Below are 25,939 nucleotides of genomic sequence, written 5' to 3' on the forward strand. Positions count from 1 at the left end.
ACCCTGAGATCACGACCCGAGCTGAAGGCAGAGGCTTAAACCACTGAGCCACCCAGGCGCCCCTGTATTAAACTTATTATCTGAATTTTCACATCAAAATCTTCAAGTTAAGCTGTCCCCCTGTAAGAGATTTTATCAACTTTCTTTAAAAACATTCAAAAGGTATTTTGCAGCCACTTCCCAAATCATGACTTTTCTCCCAAGTTCCAGCTCATTTTTAACAGCATACCAAACAATTTCATTAGGATGGTCTATGACCACCCTACAAGTCTATGATGGATCAGCTCAGTGAGTCTGGCATGTGACCCTTGGCTGGATGAGACCAGGTAAGCTGTAAACTCAATTCCAACATCTGGCCTCTAAAAACTTCTGGTCCAGTCTTTCTTTCTTCTGTTAATGGTATTACCATTCTTCCAGTCAACTAGATTTTTTAAATCTAAAAAAAAATTTTTAAATTTCAGTCATCTTCTACCTTTCGGTTTCTAACCAGATTAACCTGAAAACAGTGGACAAAACTAACGGGACAAGAGACTGAAGCAAAGGAATGAATTTAAATATTTATGGTAATAAAAGAGATGGATTATAGTGGTTGGAATAGGAAGAATAAAAGCCAGAAATTTTGACAAAGAATCACCAAATTTAATCAAAGGGACCTATTATTATTATAATAAATACAAATATATAAATATATATTTATATATATAAATATAATTATTGCTTGTTATTAGGGGTCGAGAAGTAAGGAACAGAGTGGCTTTAGGATTTTGAGTCAATATACTACTGTCAAAAGCAAAGGAACTAGGAAAGAAAAATATTTATCAGAAGATGACAATGTGCTGTTTTTAAAATGTGCCAAACTGCCTGTTAGGTATATAGGACTAAAGCTTGTGAGAAAAATGAAGACTTTGAGATATAAATCTGGACATGATTCATACATAGGGGCAACTAATAAAGTAATAAAAGAGGGTGACTTTGCTGGCAAGGAGTCGCAAGCTGAAAAGAGGTCCAAAAAAACCCTAAAAAATTCTTATAAACTAAGAAGTTGTCCAAAGACCAAAGAGGCATCAACAAAGGAAATTAAAGTTATCTGAAAAGTAGGAAAATCATCAGCGTAGCATAAAGGCAGATCAAAAATGAGGACTGTATAAAAATAGAAGACAGTATTCATAGGTACTAAATGATACAGCACTCACAAAGAATGAAGAATGAGAAAGGACACAGATTTGGCTATTGGAGATTATTAGCCCATAAAGACTGTAATTTCAGCACTGCAATGAGGAAAAAAGCATGGATGGGTCTTGAAGAAATGGAGTTGACACAAGTAGTTTTTCTGGATGTGTATCTATAAACAGAGAAAGGACAGCTAATGGCATGAAAAGAACTAAACAAATAGTTTTCAGGATAGGGGAGAGTTCTGCATGTTAGCATATACTGGGCAAATAACCAATACAGGCAAGGGTTTTTACTAGGGCAGAGGAAAAAGGAAACAGTCTACATTAACAGTCCATATTGATTTTGCATGGAAGGTGAAAAATTAGGTATTTGATTTTTTTCCCTTTTTAGAAAGCTTAAAATTAATAACATTTGGCTGCTGTATAAATAGCAAAGGGATATCAATCTTCTGCTTTCAGTGTCCCCAAGAACATATACACTAGTCTTGCCATTACTGTAGCTAACCAATGATGGATTTTAATAAATTTAATCTACAGAATAGAAGACTTAAAATATGGGAGTGGGAGAGATGATGTTCATATTTTTTAAATAAATTTCAAGAATGCTGGGGTGCCTGGGTGGCTCAGTCAGTTAAGTGGCTGCCTTAGGCTCAGTTCATGATCCCAGGATCCTGGGATTGAGCCCTGCATCAGGCTCCTTGCTCAGCGGGGAGCCTGCTTCTCCCCTGCCTGCCATTCCCCCTGCTTGTGCTTGCTCTCTCTGTGTCAAATAAACAAGTGAAATCTTTTAAAAAATAAAATAAAAATTTCAAGCATGTTAATTCTCATTTTTAACAAATGCCCAAATATTTTAATACCAGTCCCCCCAAGTAGTTCTTAGGAAGCTTCATTTACATATCATTATTTTTTAAAGTTTTTATGTCCCCTTTGTTCCCTATCCAATCTAATATAAACATCTAGGGAAAATAAATCTAAAAATTAACAGCTTACTATAATGCAATGAATTATACAAAACGTCTCCTTTTTAACACAAATATTATTCCCTATTCTGAAAAGAAGAGTGATGCTGGTACCTTAAGTAGTGAGTATTGACAGCTGGCTATCACTAGGCAGAACTGGAAGACCCAGATATCTCTGAAGAAGCCTTGTATGAGAAGAATAGATCCCAAAAAAGCCACAAGAATAGCCAGGATGACAGCTAACACATTTTCCAGAATTTCACGATTTCTGTAGACAGAAAAATTTATGAGTAAGTATATCAATATAACAAATGAGAGTGAAAAAAGGGAAGACATCATGAGGAAGTTCATACTATGCTTGCTGACATGCTTTTCTCATACTGGTTTTGAATAAGGTTTTAGCACATACTGAAAGAGAAACTAGTTTATATTTAAAATTAACAAAAAACCTTATGTGGAGATAAAGCATGCTATAGTAAGTGAAGTTCTAATTAAAGACATAATATTAGTTTTAATTTCTGTTTCAAAAGTTTACTCTTCTTTAACACCTGCTTTTTTGTAACATTTGTTGCTTAATAACTAAGTAACCAACTTGAAAAGGACATATGCAAAGAAACACGTTTAAAAAACAAAATCTCAAAAGTTTCTAGAAAATGAAAATGAGAAGTTATTTCATATGACAAAGTTTGTAACCAAATTTTGATACCAAGTGATTCCATTTTCCGCATCTTGAAACCATCTGAAATAACCTCAAAACTAATTTACTAGAATTACTTAAATATAGGCTATTGCATATATTGAAAATGAAGGCAGTAATAAAAAGCCATCAGTTTGTCGCTATCAAAGCTGCTGAGACAGTTCTGTATTTTATTAAACTGACTAAATTAAACAATGTGATGACCCAGATATTACACATACCAATGAAGATGATTTTTGTCATACCAAAAAATAAGAATCTATCTCATTACTTCTTGGGGAAATTTTATTCATAAAATGCTGGATACTTGCTAAAAGTCTTGTTTTTAAAAAAAACATTTACCAACACGGAAACATGCTCAGTATATGTGCTATATAAAGAAAGCAGGGCATAAAACGGTATGCATAGGAAGATAAAAGTTGTTATTTAGAAGCATACACACATAGGTTAAAAAAGACAATATATCAAAATGATACTACTACTAATGTTCTCTCTGGGTAGAAGAATTATGGTTGGCCTCTTCTTGTCTTAAAAATCTTCCTATACATTTTTAAATTTTCTAGAATAGGTAAAGAATTATTTTCACAATCACAACTTGTTTTTTAAAAAATTTTAAACTTTTTTTTAAATTAAGTTGTTTTTAATTAACTTTTTATTAACTTGCTTTCTCATTAAGTCAATGCCATATTCATAATCATCAATTGACCTAATTCACAAACATCTCTGTACTAATTCATTTTATAGTCTTCTTGGATGAAAACAAGTTCAATAGCACTTTCAAATCAATACATTGGCATTCTCATTCGTTCTTCTATTGCAGCTGCAGAAGTCCAGATCTGTCAAATCCAGTGACTGTCAGCAGTTCTGCTGCATCACATACTGTCTGTAGTTCTCATCACTGAACATGTGCTCCCCTTACGCTTGTTAGTTTTTAATTTTTGATGAATTCAGTTTATCAACTTTGTTGTTTTTGCTGTCACATCTACAAAATTTTGCCTACCCCAAGGTCACAAAAATTTCCTCTTACTGGTTTGTTTGGTTCAAGGAGTTTTATTGCTTTAGATTTTAATTTAGACCTATAATCCATTTTGAGTTAATTTTCATAGTTTTCTAATACGGTGCAATGTAAGTATAAAAGTTTTTTTTCACATGAAAATCGAATGGTCCTTAGACCATTTGTTGAAAAGCCTACATTTCTCTACCTAACTGATTTGGGATATTATTTTGATGCCATTTAGGCCTAGAGTTTTCTTCATAGGCAGGTGTTTAACTATAATTTCCATTTAGTAGATATAGTACCATTAAGGTAATATATCTTTCAGAATGAACTATGATGATTTCTACCTTTCAAGAAATCTGTCCATTGTCAAATTTATTTACATGTAGCAGATCATAATATCCTCTTATAACACCTGTAGAATCTGTAGTGATATCCTACCTCATTCCTGTTATAAGCAAATTGAATCTTCTCTTCTTTTCCCCCCTTAATCAGCCTGGCTACAGTTTCGTTAATTTAATTGAACTGCCCCTCTCCCCACTTGCACTCTGTTTCTCTCTGGCTCTCTAAAATAAATAAAATAAAATATCTTTCATGTCTTAACTTTTTTAACATACAGAGTACAAATATACTTGTTTTAATGTCTTTGACAGCTAATTCTAACATCTGTGACAATTACAGGTTGGTTTTGATTGATTCATTATTTCTCTCATAAATCATGTTTAACTGTTTCTTTGCATGTTTGTTAATCTTTGGTTGGATGTCATGGGGGATCCTTTGATTGGATGCCACTGTGAACATTTTCGGTCATGACAATTTTCAGATTTCTATAAATCTTCTTGAACTTTGTTTTGCTACTTGGAAACAACAGTCCGATCATTTTAGGTCTTGCTTTTACAACTTGTTTGGTGAGTCTGAAGCAGTGCCCATGTTAGGGCTAATTATTCCCCAGTTTTTAGGCAAGACTTTCCTGAGTACACAATGCACCATAAAATATGAATTATGAGTTTCTTCAATCAGACAGGTGGGAATAGGCACTACTCCTATCCCTGTGGGTCAGGCACTGTCCTTTTACTTCTTTCACATGATTCTTACCCTGGCCTCAGGAAGTTTCTTCACATACATTCACTTATCCGTACTCTACTGAAGAGTTGTGGAACTCTTCACTGGGGAACTGAGGTTCTCTCTGTGAACAGCAGTCCTCTCTCCGATACTCTGTCCTCGCTGTGTTGGGTCTCCCTGTACTCATAGCTCCGTCTCCTCAACTCAGGAAGTCGGCTGGGCTCCACTTCAGTACCTTCTCCCTATGTCGGAGCCAGCGAGGAAGACAGGAACTCTCTTAAGGCAGTAAGCTAGGGCAACTGTAGGACCCACATAATGCATCTCCCATCTTTCAGGAATCACTGTCCTTTGCCGTCTTATCTCCAAAGTCTTAAAAACCATTGGTTCAGGCATTTTGTCTCTTTTTTTGTTGTTTCAGATAGAAGAGTAAATCCAATCTTTGTTACTCCAGTCTATAGGAGGCACCAAGTTTTAATAGACTAATACTGTTCATTATTAAGACTAGTACTATGAAATAGGGAAAGAGAAGTTTCCTCTTATACCTTTTATATTTAGAGTCATATTACTTATAACCTTATGATCATTAACACTTCATATTCTCTGGCTTTTAAGTATAGTTCCATGATTCCTACTGATGATAAAACGGATTTTTTCTTATAAACATACTAAAATTGCCACAAAAAAGTTTTTAATGGATTTAGGAGAGTCAATGTTTGGGAGCTCTATTAACTTAAATTTTACCTCAAAAGAACCAAAATAGAAAACATTTTCCAAAATGGTAACCAAGTAAAAGCCTCAATGGGTAATTAGGTTCATTTCAATTTAAAAATAAAATCTACACATATCCTTAATATCACACTGTATTCTCACCTATCAAACAGGGCCAGAAGTGTGAGTCTGTCAAAGTTAATGCCAATCCACAGCTGGGGTAAGATCCAAAAGCGGTAATAGTGTTTGACCTTTTGAGCAGCTTCTTCTGTTGGACCGTAAGTAGCTGCCAAGTCAGGGCTTAGATCAATGTCTTGTTGCTCCAACAAATCTGTATCGATGGTCAATAGTCTGTTCAATCGAATCTGCGGAAGAGAGAGCTAAAAGAAAGTCAGCGCTGAAAGCCTCAAAGTATCTTTAGTTAAGTCATGATTCAAGGGCTACTCAATCAGCTTGCAGATGATCTAAGTCCCCTTAATTCTCTACACTCCTAGATATTTTATGATCATTAGAAACTACAAAAGGTGATAATGGGAAGTAAACCTAAAGCAAATTAATCAATCAGTCCTTTGGAAAAGCTGTACTGGGGAAAGTGTTTGCAATCTTAACACTGTGTGATTGTAGAGCTAGGGAACCCATTAAAATCACTTGAAGTGAGGGGCGCCTGGGTGGCTCAGTGGGTTAGGCCTCTGCCTTCGGCTCAGGTCATGATCTCAGGGTTCTGGGATCGAGTCCCGCATCGGGCTCTCTGCTCAGCAGGGAGCCTGCTTCCTCTCTCTCTCTGCCTGTCTCTCTGCCTACTTGTGATCTCTCTCTCTCTCTGTCAATAAATAAAATCTTTAAAAAAAAAAAAAATCGCTTGAAGTGAATCATTAGTGGCTTCTCTAAGCCCTGCCACTATGGCCTTTTCTCAAAGCTATAAACTTCATTACCGTGCTAAACCTAAGCTCCTCTGAATTGGATTCGAAGCCTTCAACTCTCACGTCTTCCTACAGTCTCTTATCACTGTTGTTTTCAAATCCCTCCTACGCCCCCTTTTTTCTTTTGTTTTGGCAGGCTACTCTTGGAGGCTATACAGGAAATCACCACATTACATTTCTTTTAGCTTTAATTCACCCACTCAGCAGTTCACCAGTTTCCCCTTTCTCTGAAGGAGTCTAAAGTTTCCCTTATCTAGCACAACCCTAGCCAGGATTTCACTATCCCAAGGTTCCCATACCATTCAATAGTAGAAAACAACAACAAAAAAACCAATCATTTCCCTATTTTTGGCTTTCCTATGAAGTTTCATGGAATATACTCCAGCAAAAAAGCAGAGACAATCTTTACTTATCAAACACATATGTGGGTATAGTCAAGAAAACCTGCTTCCTATAAATAACACAGATATTTTTATCTCTAAGCATTGACAAGTACCTCCCCAGACACTTTTTTTCTTATCCTCTATGCCAAGGTTTCTCAACCTTGGCACTACAGGTATTTTCAGTCAGATAATTCCTTGTTTGGGGGTTGTACTGTCCACTGCAGGACATTTTATGGTATCCCTGGTTTCTATCCATTCTATCCATTCAGACACCAGTAACATTCCCCTAGTTGTGACATGTTAAAGTGTTCTCAGACATTGCCAAACGCTGAAAACCATTGTTCTATGCCAATTCACATCTATGGTCTTAAAACACAGCTCACAACCAATCTTCTTCAGGAAGCCACTAATAATTAACCTCTTGGGCACGACATTTATTTATAGGTATCTCTTATGTGTTTCATATAAGAATTTCATTTGATATGTTAACTAATTGAATCTAACTAAAATAAGTTAAAAAAATGATTTCATTTGTTTTGTCTTTTCTAAGTTCAATATATACATCTTGAGAGCAAAAGCAGTGTTATCTTTCTAAAACAGTCCCACCATATCTCACATGATATATTTTTTACACAGTGATACCATCACTAAGCTTCACACAAACACACTGGTATGAGTAACTAATAATTAAGAATTAGATAATATAATATTCAAAATTGTACTTTTCAAAGGGAATTTTTAAGATGGCACAACCAGATTATGACATCGGTGTCTCAAAAGTGTAATTACTGATTCATACCCAGCTTAGGAAACTTCATGGGGTTTTATGTTTGTTTCCTAACAAAGGACTTACAAGAAGAGATCCACTACGGAATAGCAAAGGTGATTTTGCCATAGTTTTCAACAAAACTGGTATTTTATAACTTCAACTTTTCTGATTTGCATCGCTACTTAATCTGAATGTATATCATCTTACAAAAATAAAGGGAAACCTACCACATCATGTGGATAAAATCGAACTGAGGTAGAACTGGATACATGAGAATCCGTATCACTAAAATAAAATGAAAAAATCTTTAGGGCCTAAAGAACTTGTCAAGAAATTGAAAGAAAAATAATCTTTTAACCATTATATGATATTTACACTGTCTTCGCTTTTCCAAGTACTTCAACATACAAAATAGCATTTTCCTACAGATGTGATTAAGAGCACAGCTTCTGGGCCAAAGTACTTATATTAAAAATCTCTTCATCAGCTAAATGATATTTGGGAAAGTTATCTAACCTTTTACACCTCAGTGTCCACCTAAGTAACACAGGATAATAGTCCTCTTATCACAAAGTCCCTGTGAGATGGGTTGATGAAAGCAATTAACATATTGCCTGGAGACACAACAAACTTAAGCTATACTATGACAGCTTAAACTGCGACCATTCCACTTCTACAGTCAAGTTTAGATTTTTGAAACTTGAGACCTTACCACATTTATGGTATAAGGAATTGTTCTTATCCTAAATTACATTAAACAATTATTTCCACTGTTCCATCTTTCTATTGTTTCCACTGTTAGGAAATCACCCCACACTCCAATTTTTGGTCATTCTCGACAGGGTCAGTTTTGAAACTGGACTCAAGAAGCTTAGCAAGTATGTTCTGTCTCTCCAGCGAGTTAAGCTAAGTGACTGCAAGATCCTAGTGCTTTAAATGGCCCCTAGAAACTTTTAAAAAAATAAGTGAATTGCCCATAGATGTGTAACATTTAAATAGGTGTGTGCCATTATTAAATATAAGTCCTAAAATAGGATTCAAATGATCCCTGTGAAAAAAGTGAGCTAATCACTTAATAATGAATTTCAAGGCAACAACTTGAATAGGTGAGAAAGATTAAAATTTTAGAAAAAACTTTACTACATTCTAAGTTATAACTGATTGCATGCTCAAGATTTCCATTTCTTATTTGCTCTTCTCCTAACTTCTTCCTTATCTCATAATGTCATTTCTTCGTAAGGGAAGGAGAGAAAAGAAACTAAATGTAACATATGACCCATACTTTAAGAAATTCCTCTTTCTTATAGCTGGTAAACAAATTTTAAAAGCAAAAGAAAAGAAGGTCAGGTAAAAAGATATTTGACCAAAACACTTACGCAGAAATAAAATTTTTAAATTACATAAAGACAACTGATGGGTTTGAACTTAGTTGTGTATTTTCCTAATAAGCCTTTTTTAAATATGTTTTTTTATTGATCTTGAAAAGTGCATGCGTATGGGTAGAACAAAATCTATAGTTAAATTCGAAATTGTGGGAAACTACTACCCACCCCCCCACTATAAGACCTACAGGGAATTTTTACTTAATTATTTAAAATACAGAACAGCTTTTGTTTTTAAGAATAATGCTTTCTTCTTTCCAGAGCAATAAATTCTACCTTATATCTTTGGAGACAAATGCCCAGTGACAAATTACTTAAGCCAATATGAACAAGTATTTTCAAGATAACTTTTCCATTTCAAGGCCTAAAAGCTTTAAACATGACAAATATATGCAAGTACATATATTCTCCTACTATGACTTCACACATACCAGATATTGGATGCTCTTCTTGCTGCTGGTTCAAAATTCACAAGTGACATATCACAGCCACCAGTCTCATAAAGCGTAGAAGAGAACTTACCTAGCAAATAAATGATTTTTTTAAAAAAACCATTAGAATACTCAGAATTTTTCCATCAGGAAACACTACACTTCAAACTTGTTACAACTTAAGAAAATGTACTATAAACTTTCCCCGAAATATTTGAAAAACAATGATCTGCCTGTAATTCAGCATGATGTGAACTGAAAAGGAATGCAGAACAGTTGGGCAAAATGTCAACGTACATAATCAGGTTTTAACAGTAAGGGATTTAAGTCAGCTTTGCAATCCAGTCTCCTCTTTTCTCCTCGTGGGACAGTCACAGTTGAAGCAATCACATGAATGAACTTAAGATCGTTTAAAAGGCACCTGACCGCTCTGCAAGTGGTGAGTGGCCATTTGGGAAGCTGCTTAAGTGTTAAGATGGCTCAAACTACGAGACAACAAATTTCCGAGATTACCTTCAGAGAGTTTTGTTTTTTATTTTTCCCTTCTTTGTTTTTTTAAATAGTTAAACACAGCGTAATATTAGTTTCAGGTGCAGAATTCAGTGAGCCATCACCTACAACATGCAGTGTTCATTACAAGTGCCCTCTTTAATACCCATTATGTTTGGTTTTTAAGGAAGAAAATTAAGTGTCAAAATGGATCTAAGGAAGTTCTATGAATGGAGTATAATAACATTGGTGAAAATTAAATTGCAGTATTTAATGAACATTACTAATTGCATGAGTCTATAAGACCTTTATGAAAAATTGCATGAGTCTATAAGACCTTTAGTAACACCGTTTGCTGAAAATGATAAAAGGTTTAGAAATTACATTGGTTGCAGAAAACTCTTAAAATGAACTCTATTAAGACAAAATGGTCTCTCCTAGTGATATTTAAAAATCTGGAGTGTCTGAAATGCATTCTTTACCTTGACAACCCATGGTAGCCCTATCAGAGGTAAGGAGCGTAAAGAAATAAATATGTAAGTTTCCAGCAGGGCAATAAGATGAGGTGTATGACTGCAACTAGTGGGGACTACTCCAGGCTGCTTCTGATTATTTTTTACTGATCTTATAACTATGACGAATCTTAAGGGCAATTTCAACTACATGGCAGGGCTAAAAGATCTCTCTTAGATGACTACAATGTAAACACGGCATAAAATAAAGACTTTTATTTAATGAAATCCTTGAAAAGTAACAACAGACCCCTTAATATACTAACTATAACTAAGGATTGCAGAATATTTCAACAATCACTTCATTCTTTAAAAGGATTAGAAATTGAAAAGTATTAAATAAGATTATTTGAGTACTTTCTATGGGTCAGACAATATGCAAATATTTTATTATGATTTTTCTGTAGCAGCAATTTCTTTGTCAGAATAATATACTCCTGAGACAAGTGAGGAAAAAAGCATTCTGTGAAATGTCTCTTCGTTTGCTGTTTTTCCAAGAAGGATTATTCAGCATGTGGATTTGCTAAAACTCTGCTTTTTACCACCCCCACATGCCACCCTCATCTTTTAGTCATGAATCATTCACTCTTAGCACCTCTAACACAAACCAGATTCATGAACTAAAATGAAATAATAAAAGCTGTCCATTTGGCTTGTTAGGTGTCTTACTGAAAAACTTTTAAAGTGATTAAGGTGGTTGCAGAAATTGTTAGTGAAGAAAAAATTTTAAAAAAAAATAGTGGCTTGACTGAGATTTCAAAATTATTTTTAAATTATAATTTTTTAGGCTGTGCCCTCTCTTACAATGGAAAATGAAAAATTGGCTGTGCTACTATAATTAGCTTACAATAATAGAAAAAAGAAACATCTGATCAAAATCACAGATTGCATAAATGCAGAATAATTATAAATCCATGTAAATGACTAAATCACAGAGTAACAGAGAGCTGGCACGGGTTGGCTACTATGTGTGAAATTCAGTAAGAACTGAATGGATAAAAAAATAGGTCTTTATATCACCTAATTTGTGTGTACTTTTAGAAATAATACTATATTCAACAGACTTTAAATTATTGGAATATATTCTGAGTAATTAAGCACTGTATCAGATTTTTAATAATAGAAGTCCTGTTTGAGGAGTACTGAGTATGATAAATGTTTATATGCAACTGAAACTGACTAAAGATATTATTTTTTCTAACATTCAAATGGAACCGGAAAAGAACATTAAGTCATTATACAACTGTATTATCTTTTATGTACAGACCTCTCCTATGAAACACAGTTGCACTTTGTTAATAGAAACGTAAAAATAAAGCATGCCCTCCCAAAAGCTCTTTAGATAAAGGAAGCTGGAAAAACTGAGTAGTTATAGCACTATAAATCTAGAACTCTGAATGCTTCCTTACAAACCAATGACTAACAAGTTATAAATTTTGGAAATTTAAACAAAGCATAAAATATATGTATGAAAAGGGAGGCTATAATTTTAACAAATGTGCAATGGCTTCAATAGTGCTTTTTTTTTTTTTTTCTCCTAAGAAGCTTTTGTTTACATACTAACTTTATGAACATGCTCAGGTCAGAACAAGCTAACACTGTATTAAGGCTTCATGCTCTATTCCTAATAAAAATCCACCAAAAGAATAGATTCTCTGCATCTTTGGACTTGGCAAGTAGGATCACTTCAAAAGAAACATTTTATTCAGAGGATAAACAACTCAGGAAAAATTATACTAAAAAGTGTTTAGCTTAAGGTTTCAGTGAAAAACTTAGTGATATTTTAAGATATAATAATCTACTAAAAGCATCTTCAAAAACAACCAAAACATAAAGAAGCATATATTACCATTGGTTTATAAAGATTAAGAATATCCTAAATTTGTACAAATATCCTAGCATACATAACAATTTTACATATATCTCATTTAAGACTAAAATCATAATGTAGTTATCCTTTAGGTCCAAAGTGAAATGTGCTTTTAATAATCCTACTTTTATTCTGTGTTAAGACTATTAATTTTTTTCTAATTAATATAAATTGAGGAGGATATCATGAACTATGCCCTCACATGAATTATGATTAAACACGAAGTCATCTCATCATATCCAACTCCCAGGCCATAATTAATTATATCTAACAGAATGGTTTTGTCATGATTTCAAGAAAACAGTTACTTTCTGACAAAATAAACAAGACTGGAGGCTGGAATTTCAGGCTTAATGGTACTGGCCATGAGAGAACGTCTCTAGAAATAAAGAAAAAAAATTAAGGTACCTGGTATTTCTCAGTTTTGAACATTTGATTGTTATTGCCTTAAAAAATTACATTTCATTACACAAAACCATTTTTTTTTAGGCAGGAAAATTTCAAATTAAGTGATAAACAACAGGAAGATGAGTAAAATTAAGATACTGATTTAAAGAAAAGGACACTTGAAACATCTCCCTAAAGCCACGAATGGTGCAGTAGACAAAATACACACGGGCAAGACACTGATAAAAGGCATGAGAAATCAATGGGATCCTCTAACTCATCCTTTCAATAAAATTCCTTGCTACATGGCACAAACTATATAAAGACTGCTCAGATAGGAAACCCCTAATGCATTCTTGATGTTACTCATTTTACTTATGTACTTTGGAAAGAGGTAGTTACTAAGACAGATCATCTGTAGGATTTTTCTAATCCTTCCAGTTCCAACAACAAAGGAGGCCTCTTAAATTTCTTGATTTCCTTCTTTGGATCCCCTTCCCACCTCCGTGAATTCTGCATCCTCTAAGCCTAATCTTGGCACACTGTTAAACGAGTTCTCTCTTTCCTAGTATTAACTCTTAAGACAGGCAGGGGCTACAAGAGCAAAGCCAGACACAAGAAAGGCAGTTTTATAAAGTGCTTGTTCGAAGGCTATCGGAGGGTGTGCTCGCTTCAGTGTGGCACACCTACTAGAAGGCTGCTGAAGGAACATCCATCTCCATGACTCACTTAAGTACTCTAGAAAAAGTGCTTATTTCTGATGTGAGGAGTACTCTGTTCACGATGCTACTTCAATGAATACATTATTCTACTGTTAAGAGCAAGACGTTTAAGACTAGTTTCTTGGATAGCCGCCACCCTTATTATCATGAATGATGTGAGTCCCTGAGGAAACATGAGTTTTCACCCTGACAGAAAGGACTCATTCTAGTTCTGCTTATGGGTTAACGGACTTGCTTCTCCGCAGACCAGTGGTCAGTACCGTTTTTCTACAGCAGGCCAGAAAATAAATACCTTGGGCTGGCATCTGGTCAGATGTAATTCAAGACTGCCATTGCAGCACGGAAGCAGCCACAGAAAACATGTAACATATATTTACTTTATTTCCTTTATAAAAATAAGCATCAAGCTGAATGGATTTACCCCCCAGGCCATAGTTTGCCGCCCCTGTCCACCACCAAAAGCCTTTGGCTTCCAAAAACCTTTTAAACTATTGTACTACCATGGTAATCAAGTCACTATGCTATTTGTAATTGAAAGTTTCAATACTGAGAAACAGTCCTTCTTCCTGGGATGTTCAACACTGTGCTAGGCTTTTCGAACAGGAGAAAAATTAGGAAAAGAGCAGGAAGAGAAGAAAGAGCCTTTGAGGCCTGGTAAGGAAAGACAGAGGTCTCTATTGCTTGGCAACAGTAAAATAGATTTATTCGCCAATATATTTTACTGACATGGCCATTATCCTCTAGTTCTGACTCAACACCACATGCCTTAACTCATTAAGTCTCCACTCTCACTGCCTAATCCCCAGGGTCAGGTGAACCTTCCAAAAGTGAATGTACAAGTTCATTTTCTGCTATGATTTCATCATCTGCTCACATTTCCTTTCAAAGGGATGTCTTCCTTTTCTTGGTAAAACCTACAACATGACAACAATACTGACAACATTACAAATGATCGGGTACACAAAAAGGCAAGACACAGAATGGGAGAAAATATCTGTAATTTGTATCTGACAAATTTTATCTTAAATACCAAAAAAAACTGATACCTCAATAATAACCCAATTTTAAAAGTGAGCACAAGATTTGGACACACTTCATGAAAGAAGATATATGTATAATCAATTAACACATCAAAAGATGTCCATCATCCTTACTCATAAGAGAAATGCAAATGTAAACTACAATAAGATACAACCACTGGGGCCAAAATGTCAAAGGCCAACAATAAGAATGGGGACAAGCACAATTCGCATACACTGCTGTGAGAACGTAAAACTTTAGAAAACAGTTTAAGTTTTATTAACAATGGCCCAAATCTGGAAACAACACAAATGTCATCAGATGAATGGATACACAATATACATATTCATATACAATGGAATAATACTCCGCACACAAAGAATAAACTAATCCATGCAACATGATGAACTCAAAAGCATCCCATCAGGTGCAAAAGGCCATATTCGGGCTGTCTTAATATGGACTCCTAGAAGAGGGAGAACTGTAACGACATAACGTATGCAGTGGCTGCCTGTGGTCGGGGTGGAGGAGGGACGGACTGCAATGGGGGCAACAAAGAATGTTTTGAAGATGATGGAAATGTTTTGTATCTCCATTGTAGTAATTCAAAGGTGTGCACATCTGTTACAGCTCAACTAGTCGCACACATTAAATGGATGTGATTTATCATACCTACCTTACAGATCAATAAAATTGATTCAAAAACAAAGAAGAAAAAAAGACTGGTCTGGTCAGGTAAGAGTCTAAGCAGACGGACGTGTATGAAACAGCATGTAGTCAGTGGAATTCCCACAAAATACAAATCAAGATTTTGGAGAGTGAGTGATATTTGTTTTGTTTTTGCGTTTTTTAAAAAGTACTATGTGTCATCAGATTCAAAAGTAGTATATTAAATGAAGAAAAGTTCCCCCACTCCCCAGAGACAGCCACTGTGCTCTTCTGAATCATTTTTATGTACACTTGCTCTGTAACAATTGGATCCCTCTCCTCATACACACTTTCTAAAATGTACTTATTTTGCTTACTAAGTAGCTTAACTTTTCACGTCAATAATAAAGATGCACCAAGTTCTAAATATTATACTAAGTTTTATGTACTATCATTTCTTTTAGGGGTTCTCTAACAACAGACATGTAGATTGTTTAAAGTCTTTCAAAACTACAAACAATGCTACAATGAATGTACTCATGTACATTGAATGTACATTGAATCTACAATGAATGCTCATGTACATGTATCTTTACCAGTTTATAAAATCTTTAGATTAAAAGCCATGGACATTTTTGGTCTATAGTTCTAAAGTACATTCCAGGAGCATTTAATCTTCAGACCTTTTCTAATAATAGACATACTACACATTCAAAGATGAAAAAGATCTCAACTTTTTTTAAATTTGCAATTTAAAAAATGACAAGTAAAGCTGAACTGTTTGCCTATAATTGCAAATCACTTGTATTTTTTAACTCTTGACTTTTCTAGTTATTAATCTTTATCTTACTGATGATTTGAAGTGCTTATTGTGGCAAAGACTGATGACTGACCTCCCTTTCCCTTCCATAATATGACATTCCCTCACTGAATCTCGGCTGGGCCTATGTCGGCCTAGTTAGAGACATTCCCTAGCCAGCCTCTCCTGCAGCTAGAAGTTGCCATGTGACAATGTATGGGCCCACAGGAGAGAGAAAGTGACAGGCCCATGTTTCAAGTCACGATGTGAAAGATACAGGCTAACGGTCCTTACATTTTTTAGCAACACTTCTCTTCCTGTTTTTCAGATAAATCTCAACGACAGGAGCCGTCACTATGGACTAGCAGGGAAGCCACATGGGAAGGTAACAGAATCAACCCATCTGCTGGGGACAGCTCCCCTTAAACTGAGAGGCATGTAAACTTCTCTCTTATTTCAGGCACTGACTGGTGAGGGGCTGCAGGTGGGGGACGGGTATCTTCCACGGAAGAATCCAACCTGTATTTCAGTTAATGCATACATTAACCAAATTTAACTTAGGATCTTAAAAATGTTAAATGTTAGAAAGTAGATAATCTAGTCTAGTACTTCACTGAATTCTTTACAACAGAGACAAGCAAGAAACAAATTGGATATTTCAACCGGTCCCTGTTATCTTGCACAAAATTCCTAGAGCAGTTCGGGCATCCAAACTTTTAAAAAAATAATATACCAGAAGTCTTTCCACAGTAACAGCAATAAACTTCTGAGCATTATCCAGGGGATGAGTTTGGAGAAGATAAAAGTTGGTCTAGGTTTATTTTTCATTTATAATATTTGGGGAGATAAAACATATACTATCAACTCCTGCCAGATAAAGTGTAAACTGGGACAAGCTTCCATAAAGCAATTGACAGTATATGTCAAAGCCCCAAAAATGTTTATTCCCCTGGATGATTCCCTTCAACATATTTATCCTAAGGAAATAACCACAGCTGTACTGAAAGGTTTATGTAACGGAGGTCCAGCAGAGAGTTTACTACAACAGGAAATATCAGGGATCATCATGAAGACTAACAATGCGGTTAACTGGTTAAATAAATTTATGGTTAATGTTAATAACCTTTTTTATAAACATTAATAGCAATGATTAGTTATGTAATTGACTTATTATTGCCAGGCACTATTCTAATTGCTTTGCACATTTTAAATGATATAATCCTCACTATAAACCTGTAAGTATTATTATTACTGAGGCTTTGATAAATGAGGAAACTGATGCACAGGGACAGAAAATAACTTGACCAAGGTCACACAGCTAGTGAGTAGTAGAGCATGGACTGGAAGCTGGGAAGTTTGACTTTACAGTCTACTATGCTATACTGCCTTTCATAGAGATTTAAGAGATAAAATAATTTGCCATTGCCTAAACAAGCTGAAAAATATAACACAAGTAAATAACACACGTGCTAAGTGAAAAAGAGCAAGATACAAAGCTCATACAGTAGCACAAAAGTCACACATCATGATCCCAATTCTATTTCAGAAAAGTATACAAATGTATGCATTAAAAAAGACAGGAAGGAAAGAAATCATAAAGTTTCAAAAGTCAATATTTCTAAGTGATAAAATTACAGATGGCTTACTTTTCATTATATTTTCTAGTATTTCTAAACTTGTATTTTTTTTTTTTAATTTAATTGGCACAGACCAAGTGAGAGAGAGACAGAGAGAGAGCCCAAGCACAAGCCAGGGAAACGACAGGCAGGGGAGAAACAGGGTCCCCGCTGAGCAGGGAGCCTGATGTGCAGCTTGATCCCAGGATTCTGGGCTCATGGCCTGAGCCAAAGGCAGATGCTTAACTGACTGAGCCACCCCGACAGCCCTAAACTTGTATTTCCGTTATAAGAATGGGAAAAGCACTTTCTAATTTTATCAAAAGGAAGAATATATCCCAAAATCCATTAATATTTCCTCCTTTTAGCTATAATGAAGGATTTTTACTGCTTCAACAAAAATAAACATTTACTTTCATTTGTATATCCTTTGTGTTGTACTTTGCCCCAAAATAAAATAAAATTCAGTATTTTTTGTATTCAAAAATAACAATAAAGAACAATGAAGGACAAGATCCAAGCTGCTATGAAAAGAATCTAATGTTTTGTTTAGATGACTGAAAATGATCTGCCATAACATAGGGCACTGAGGTACAGACTCAGATCCCTTATACCCTCTTAACTTTATATTTACAGTAACAAGGAAAAGTTCCTATAATGTAGTACAAAATGCTAAGAATAGTACATAATATATATAACCTTTTGAAACACCAAGTCTAACTCTAATAAAAATCACTGAAAGTAGGGGTGCCTGGGTGGCTCAGTGGGTTAAAGCCTCTGCCTTCAGCTCAGGTCATGATCCCAGGGTCCTGGGATCGAGCCCCACATCAGGCTCTCTGCTCGGCAGGGAGCCTGCTTCCCCTTCTCTCTCTCTGCTTACTTGTGATCTCTCTTTCTCTCTGTCAAATAAATAAATAAAATCTTTAAAAAAAAATCACTGAAAGAATTATAGATCATATAAGCCCCTGCTCTTTAAAGTAAAAAATTTAAAAGCCTCCAAATCATATTTCTGCTTAATAATGCATAGCTGTTATAAACCGCTTAATAAAAAGGGCAATAGAGTACTGCCAGATTTAAGACTTTTTCTACAGCTGACCACATTTTCGACTTAATAAGTTCTGTAGCAAAGCAGATTATCTCAAAGAATACCTTCTTTGTCAATCCTCGCATAGCAATAAAACAAAAGAAAACCTTAGAAAAATTCAATTCACACATCACTTTTTAAACCTCTAATACATTAATGAAATTAAGTCTCAAATTCATAAAGGAACACCATCTATGAGATTTTATATGTATACATATATTATTTTTTTAACCATAGATATAAACTTGCCCTCATTTCTTGTCTGTAACAGTTTATTTTTTACATGAAAATTTTATTTAACTTTATATATACTTTTTCAAAGCATATCCTCATCACTGACCACCACTAATTTCATATACATAAAATACACATAAATTTTCCTGCTTTATCAGACCTTATCTAGAATATTTCCTCTGAAATGATCTACATATTAAGAGTTTAATTATCAACTATACAGGCATCATTACATCAATTTATTAGTCTTAATTTATAAGAGGAAGCTGAGATTAACATAAAAATTGAGAAGTGATTGCCAAGTTTTCTAGAAAAAGCTTAATAGATATAAGATACAACTTTAAGGCTACTCAGATTCAGTCTCCTGTGTGACTCATCTGGGCACTAAGCACAGCTTGTTTTATTAAGTGTAATTGCAATTTAATTCAGAATATAGTAGGAAATCAACTGAAAACATATGAGTCCACTAAAGGACTGCTGAAAAGAAAATTAATCTTTATCATGTGGTTAAAAAAAAAAAGCAACAGGTTACATTGAAGGACTTGAGAAATTCGTAGATAGTAATCAGATAGTAATCTGTCACTTCCATCACTTGAACTTTTTTTTTTTTTTTGGCATGGAAGTGAAGTCTGTAAGTAAGAAAATCACTCAAATTTTTCCAACCAGGTTCTAAGTTATATACTTATAATTCAGCTTTTAAAATTAATTATAATTAACAATTATGCCTCCTGAGTTTGTGTAATGAAAATATTTTCTTCTGCTGAAAAAGTTACTAATAAAATCCATAAAATAGCATATTCAGTGAATTTTTCCACCATGTCTAATGTTACCTGGTAACCTTGAAATGCTAGTTAAAATTCAAGAGAGATATAAGGATTCTCAGGGTTTAATATAGGAAATGGATTTGGTTATCTAGTATGACACCACAAAGTAAATATGTAGAAAGTAGTTAAGGAAAACTACCTAAGCTTAGAATTAAACAGTGCCTGACTGCAAGTTTCCTTTAATCCAAAAAAGCTATACCTCTGCTTAAACAACCAATTATAATCTATACATGCGTACAGATGCAAACAATTATATGTACTCAAACATACACATGTATGAATGCTTATGAGTGTTTTATATAAATGTATTACATATATATATACATTTTCACATGTAAAGGTTTAAAAATTTTTCAACTGAAGAAGCTAAATTTGGAAAAAAATCCTTTCTAAATATTCCATACTTTCAGGGGATATTATGACTAACTTTATTAAGATTTTATTTATTTATTTATTTATTTGAGAAAAAGAATGAGAGAGAGAGAGCACGCATGAGGTGGGGGGCGGGGGGAAGAGCAGAGGGAGAAGCAGGCTCCCCCACTGAGCAGGGAGCCCTATGTAGGGCTCTATCCCAGGACTCAGGGAACATGCCCGGACCCAAAGGCAGACCCTTAATGACTGAGCCACCCAGGCACCACAATATCATGACTAACTTTAACATCTGAGTACCCAAATTCATTTACCCCAAGTTATCTTACCACTGTTAATTATAATCATGTAGAAATTAAACCATGCAACAAAAATAGTCTAGTGGAATGTTATAAAAATCAGTGTCTCTACCAATTCCTTTAAGCTCAACTGCAGCCCATCTTCAGGATCTTTTCTGGTCAACTTCATTTGCTATGGAACAGGTGTACACTGACCACCATGGCTTGTTTTGTGCTCCTTATCACAATACATTCAGTTTGGCAGCACCCAGCTACCACAGGTCAGTAACTAGCTACCAGAAAGCAGGTAAGAAAAAAATCCAAATTTCAAGACAACATCATCCTGAATATTCACCCACAGATGCTAAAGTCACCTCCAGGCTTCATCCTCAGAACTGTGTAGAGAGTTCATATGTACATATTTTCAATATTCTGAAAGTGGATTAAGGATGGGATTTTACAATGAAGGTTCTCTTAGCAAGTTTTTTGAGTAAATTAGGTTGTTATAGAGGAAAATCATCTGTGCGCCATTGTATGCTTGATTTGACAGAGGTGCAAAAATCCAAAATAGATCAAAATTAAGTCTTTTATTTTAGCAAATCTGCTACCACAGACCCAATGGGCAATGGTGATGGTCACTGTAATTTTATATGCACAAAGTGACAAATCCTCTGTTCCAAAGACTTTGGGGATTAACCTGAGGGAAATAGTGATAGAAAGACATTAATTGCACATATTTACAACTAAAAAAAGTATCACTATTTTAACTCAAAGCAAGTAACTAAACTGAGGACCCTTCTAATAAATTTCCTTATTTTTTCAAATTACAAATGCAAAAGCAAAAGCACTCTAAAATTTAAGTGTTTTATTGCCTTCTCTTTTATTTAGCAATAACTATATGTGCAAATGTTATAAATATCTCAGTGACCATTTTCAAGTTACCGTAAAATTAGCTAAAGATAATCATTTTCATCAACATGCATACCTAATAGTTGTTAACTCTCTGGAAACAATAAGAATTTTTACAAAATGGGAAGAGTCAACAAACAGCCCATGAAGCTGGGTGCCTCACACCACCAGCCTTCTAGCCAAAGTGTCACGTGCATTATCATCTTTATAAATGAAATAGTTATAAACAGGGATGAACAAGATCACAGTGAGCAAACGTAATGCTTTCAACTGTGTGTTTTTTAATAACATTTTCTTCATGTATTTACTTAAATTGTTATTAATCCTAATTCTGAACACAAGAAAGATGGATTAGACAGAGAAACAGAAGACGAAAGCAGTTAATAAATACTGTCTTTAAGATACAAAACATATATTTGAGTGGATATTAATAACATATTTATACATATGTTAACAGGAAAAAGAAAAAACTTGATGGCGTTATTGATACTCATACAGATTCATGGCACCCTCAGAGTACTGTATTAGGATTATAGTAAGTCTGTTTCAGGTGACAGACACTGAAGTGAAATACAGAATACCCAAAAGAAAGATTCTGTAGTAATACACCATGAGAAAGTATTTATGCCTTTCCTGAAGCCAGTGGATTCAAAGAAATTAAGGTCTAATCAAAATAACTTTTAAAACATCAACAATTCCCCTCATGGTATAAGTGCCAAGGAATAGATGAATTGCCCAAGCCACTGTAAGAGAACACTAAAGCATGAACATTTATTAATACTTTTAGCTACCTCTCAGTAATAGACATGCTAAAAAAAATGCAGAATGCTGAGAGAAAAACAGAATTTGGGAAAGCAAGTCAAATTTTCCTCACACATATGCTCTTATGCATAGTTCCAAATGAAGCTATCTCAAAAAAGAAGAGCAATCATTGTCACCCATTATCTGCTGCATTATAGTTTTGTTATCACCAAGATTACATAAGGCCTGCATACCAAGTTCATCGTGCAAACTGCTGCCGCCTACAGCAGATGCATTGTCATGTGAGGCTTCTAAGTGGATACTCCCATTTCTCACCAGCAAGGACGCACTAGCACTGAGCACTGCAGCCTGGGAAGGGGGGCGGGACTGGACTTTGACCTGGGCTGTGGACTGCTGGCCTTGCTGACCATCTTGAAGGCTAGGAAAAAACATGGATTGGGGAGACATTACAGGGAAGAAAAGAAAAAACAATAGCTAGAATGAAGTCAATATAGAAAACTGATTTTGAAATGTAACTTGATTTTTTCAATGTAACCTAAGAAAGAACTAACAAACTTTGTAAAATACACAGATTATACTGCTGTCTTATATCTTCTGGTCCTTAGAAATCTGATTCATAGTGATGAACACAGCAAACATTTAATGCATATGTAAGCTAATCAACCTGTGACTTTTTCCCACCACAAGCCAACAAAATTTTAGTACAAGGACAAAGAAAGCAGCAAAGAAACACAAGCACATTAAATATATGTGGGTCGTAGCTGGTCCCCAACAGATAAATCCTCTTTTTCAGTTTAAATATGCACTTTCATTTATAACCTTTATAATAATTCTAGAATTGTGCTTTCAAATATTCTGGCATCTCAAATTCACAATAAAACAAAGTTTTTATGCACTTGAAAACCAAAGACTCTTTATCAAATGCAACCAAGGTGACAATTTTGAATCAAAAGAATCACAAACTAGTGCAAGAAAAACAGTAACAAACACCAACTCAACCAAGTGAAATACAAATGATGCTGGGATGCTGGAAGTGTGATTAATTTATAAAGTATTTTCTTCTATGAAAAGCCTACATATTTCGTAAAGAAGGCCACAGGCTCTATCTACATGTTACTACCTTCTCCAATCCATTTCTTTGTTTCATTAACAAGGATCCATTATTTTAGAAAATCTTAAGAGTAATTTGGAAACCAGTAATTTCTCAAGGGATATTACAGTTTTTTTTTAAATCTTACAGATTTTTAACATACTTAGTATTTTAAGTTTGTCACTTATTAAAATTATTTATAAAGATCATCTAAGTATCTAAAAATCTATAACTAAGAGACTGTATTCTTAACTCATATTTTAGATGTTTATTTTAAAATACTATGAATTTTAATGTTCTTAGTATAATACTCAAATTTAAAGTGATGAAACTCATGGAAATATTTTCAGTATAATTACTGTATTTCATTCTCTACTCAAAGTAAATCTGCATTCTGTTATTAAATTAGAACTTTTAGAAAAAAAGAAAGAAAATGCTGCTTTGGATGGCCTCATTCAATTACTTTATCATTTTCTTGAGTATCAACTCCTTTTTAATGTTTTGAATACAATGGTTTCTCTAATGCCTATGAAACAAACTCATCTGTATAGACTGTGAAAAGAGCTATAATTTGAAGTAGCCATGTAATAAAAGACTAACTAGAAAATACTGTTTATGTTGTTTAAGCCTATGGTTATCACAACAAAATCCACCCTGGAATTACACTATCTTGATATGGTAACCGCATGTGACCACCTAAACTCAGTCCCCCTAAGTACATCATAAGTGCTCAATAGCCACATAAATAGCTAGCAGCTACCATAGCTAAAAGCTGCCAGAGCGGGCAGAAGCTGGTAACAAGTGTCCAACACACTGCACAGCGCGAATTATATAGTATTTCCACCACCATATAAAGTTCTATTACCCATCACTACCTGGAACATTCACATTTCAGGCTTCTTTTAGAGCCAAAGAAAAGTATACACTCTAAGTAGAGCAGAGGAATGTACAGAACACATGAAAAAAACCAAGTCTACCCAATGTTGACTTGTCAATGCTTATTTGCATTCTTTAAGCCACAACTATGAAAGTATTCATTTGATAACTTCTTTGGAGTAGAATCTTTGTACAATCAACATAAAACAAGAGATGATCTTGGGAACTAATATAATTAAATATGGTGGTATCTTCCATACATACATAATAAGTCTGTTACTCCTCCTCAAAATTTATCTCAAGTTATCCACAAACCTTATAAAAATGATCAAATTTCACAAGGGAGAAAATTCCAATGAATAAAATGTTTAAGTAGTTCAAGCACTAGGTCCCTTTTGATTCAGAAGACATTAAGAATTTTATACAATATGTACTCAACAAATTTTTCTTTACTTTTTTGTTTTCACTTAAAGTCAAAAACAAGATGCTATATGACTGATGTATTTTAATGTGAACACATCTGAGAATACAGTAATCCTCAACATATCCAGATATACAAACAGGTTTTCAAAATATCAGGTAATGCATGGAAATAAATTCCGGAATAAAGAAACCAAGGAAACAACTGAAAATCTATGTGGCCGTCAAGTTTGTGAACAACAAAAGCTAGTCGTAAATGCTACGTCCCTTGAATTCCTGTTTTCAGAATCCTTCAACAACAAAAATGCCTGTCATTTTTGCAGAAGTTGGTAGGAAAACTACTCCTGGTGGGTTGTACTTCACCTAACTAGTAACTGACAGTAACTAATATTTTTTTAAAGTACCAATTATATATCAAAATATAGCAAAAGGAAAAGGTAGGAATTTAGGTCTAACTATGGGCTATCAATAGTATCACTGACATGCAATCATACTAATTAACATTTCCAATTTAAATACCTGGTCTTGGTCTTTCCTTCCTCTGTACCACTTTAGTATTTGGCACACTCTGTCTTACATTGTTTTGTATATGTCTCCACAACTAAAAAATAAACCCTAAGAGTCTGACTGCCTTATTCTTATGAACCTCCAGATTCCAGAGAACATTCAAAAGATTGTTTTAAACACAGTACACAAACAACAAATATTTGGTGGATTTATTACTGAGCACCATGAAAGGATCCCTATGAATTTCTAACCACAGACTGTTATTACTACTATGAACTTATTTGATTACAGATCTTTCAATCTTATAATACTTAAAAAAATAAACCTAGGAATATAATAAACTTTTTTCCTTTCCCCAAAATGTACTAATCTCTTTTCATTCCAGTCCATTAACTAGTGTTCTAAAAGATATATTTGGGTTGATAAAAATAGATAAATATGGCACTCTTAGTTTTATAAAATTTTTAAATATTAATCTTTGCTTTTATCTCTAGTAACTGAGAAGAACTGGCAAGGGCCTAGAAAACCTACGTACAAGGCTAACTTAATAAAAAAAAAAGACACTTTTAAAAATAAAATTCTGAAATAGGACATTCTAACAATTATTAAAAAAATTTGCAAATTCCCTTCATGAAGAAATTTATGATTCACTCACAATCCTTGGAAACCTATATTTTACCAAGTTGCTTTTGATTGTCAAATACTTAATCTATTCATTAAAGTTTAAAATAAGTTAGCACATTTTACTAATACATAATTGTAATTAAATTATTATCACTCCTATTCCATTTCCTTTTGACAAGTTTTCCATGACCATACCATCCATATTTACTTAAAGATGAGATTATTATGTAACTCAAACTGAGAATTAACACCAATATACTCTACCTGAATTTTTTTGCAATTAAAAAAAGATTTTATCAAATTGGTGTTTCTCCTAATTCCTCTAAGCTAAATTTTATCATATTTCATCCATGATGAAGTCAGCCTATTTAAGATACATGCAAACTTTATACTGGAAATATCCTGGAACCTTAACAAAA

The 25,939-nt window shown here is 34.3% G+C and overlaps 1 protein-coding gene across 3 annotated transcripts in view; it reads right to left on the bottom strand.

Moving 5' to 3' along the window:
* Positions 1-25,939, bottom strand: part of PCNX1 (pecanex 1) — a 151,603-nt gene that overhangs the window by 50,701 nt on the left and 74,963 nt on the right. The window contains exons 8-12 of one of the 3 annotated variants that reach the window (XM_080808813.1): positions 22,237-22,421; positions 9,481-9,571; positions 7,895-7,952; positions 5,758-5,975; positions 2,246-2,399 (exon numbers count right to left, since the gene is read on the bottom strand). In XM_080808813.1, the coding sequence (XP_080664939.1) occupies positions 2,246-2,399; positions 5,758-5,975; positions 7,895-7,952; positions 9,481-9,571; positions 22,237-22,421 (706 nt within the window). The remainder of the gene's footprint in view (positions 1-2,245; positions 2,400-5,757; positions 5,976-7,894; positions 7,953-9,480; positions 9,572-22,236; positions 22,422-25,939) is intronic. The other 2 variants (XM_080808812.1, XM_080808811.1) reach the window with 2 other exon arrangements.

Source organism: Martes martes (assembly GCF_963455335.1).
Source record: "Martes martes genome assembly, chromosome: 7".
Taxonomy (NCBI): domain Eukaryota; kingdom Metazoa; phylum Chordata; class Mammalia; order Carnivora; family Mustelidae; genus Martes; species Martes martes.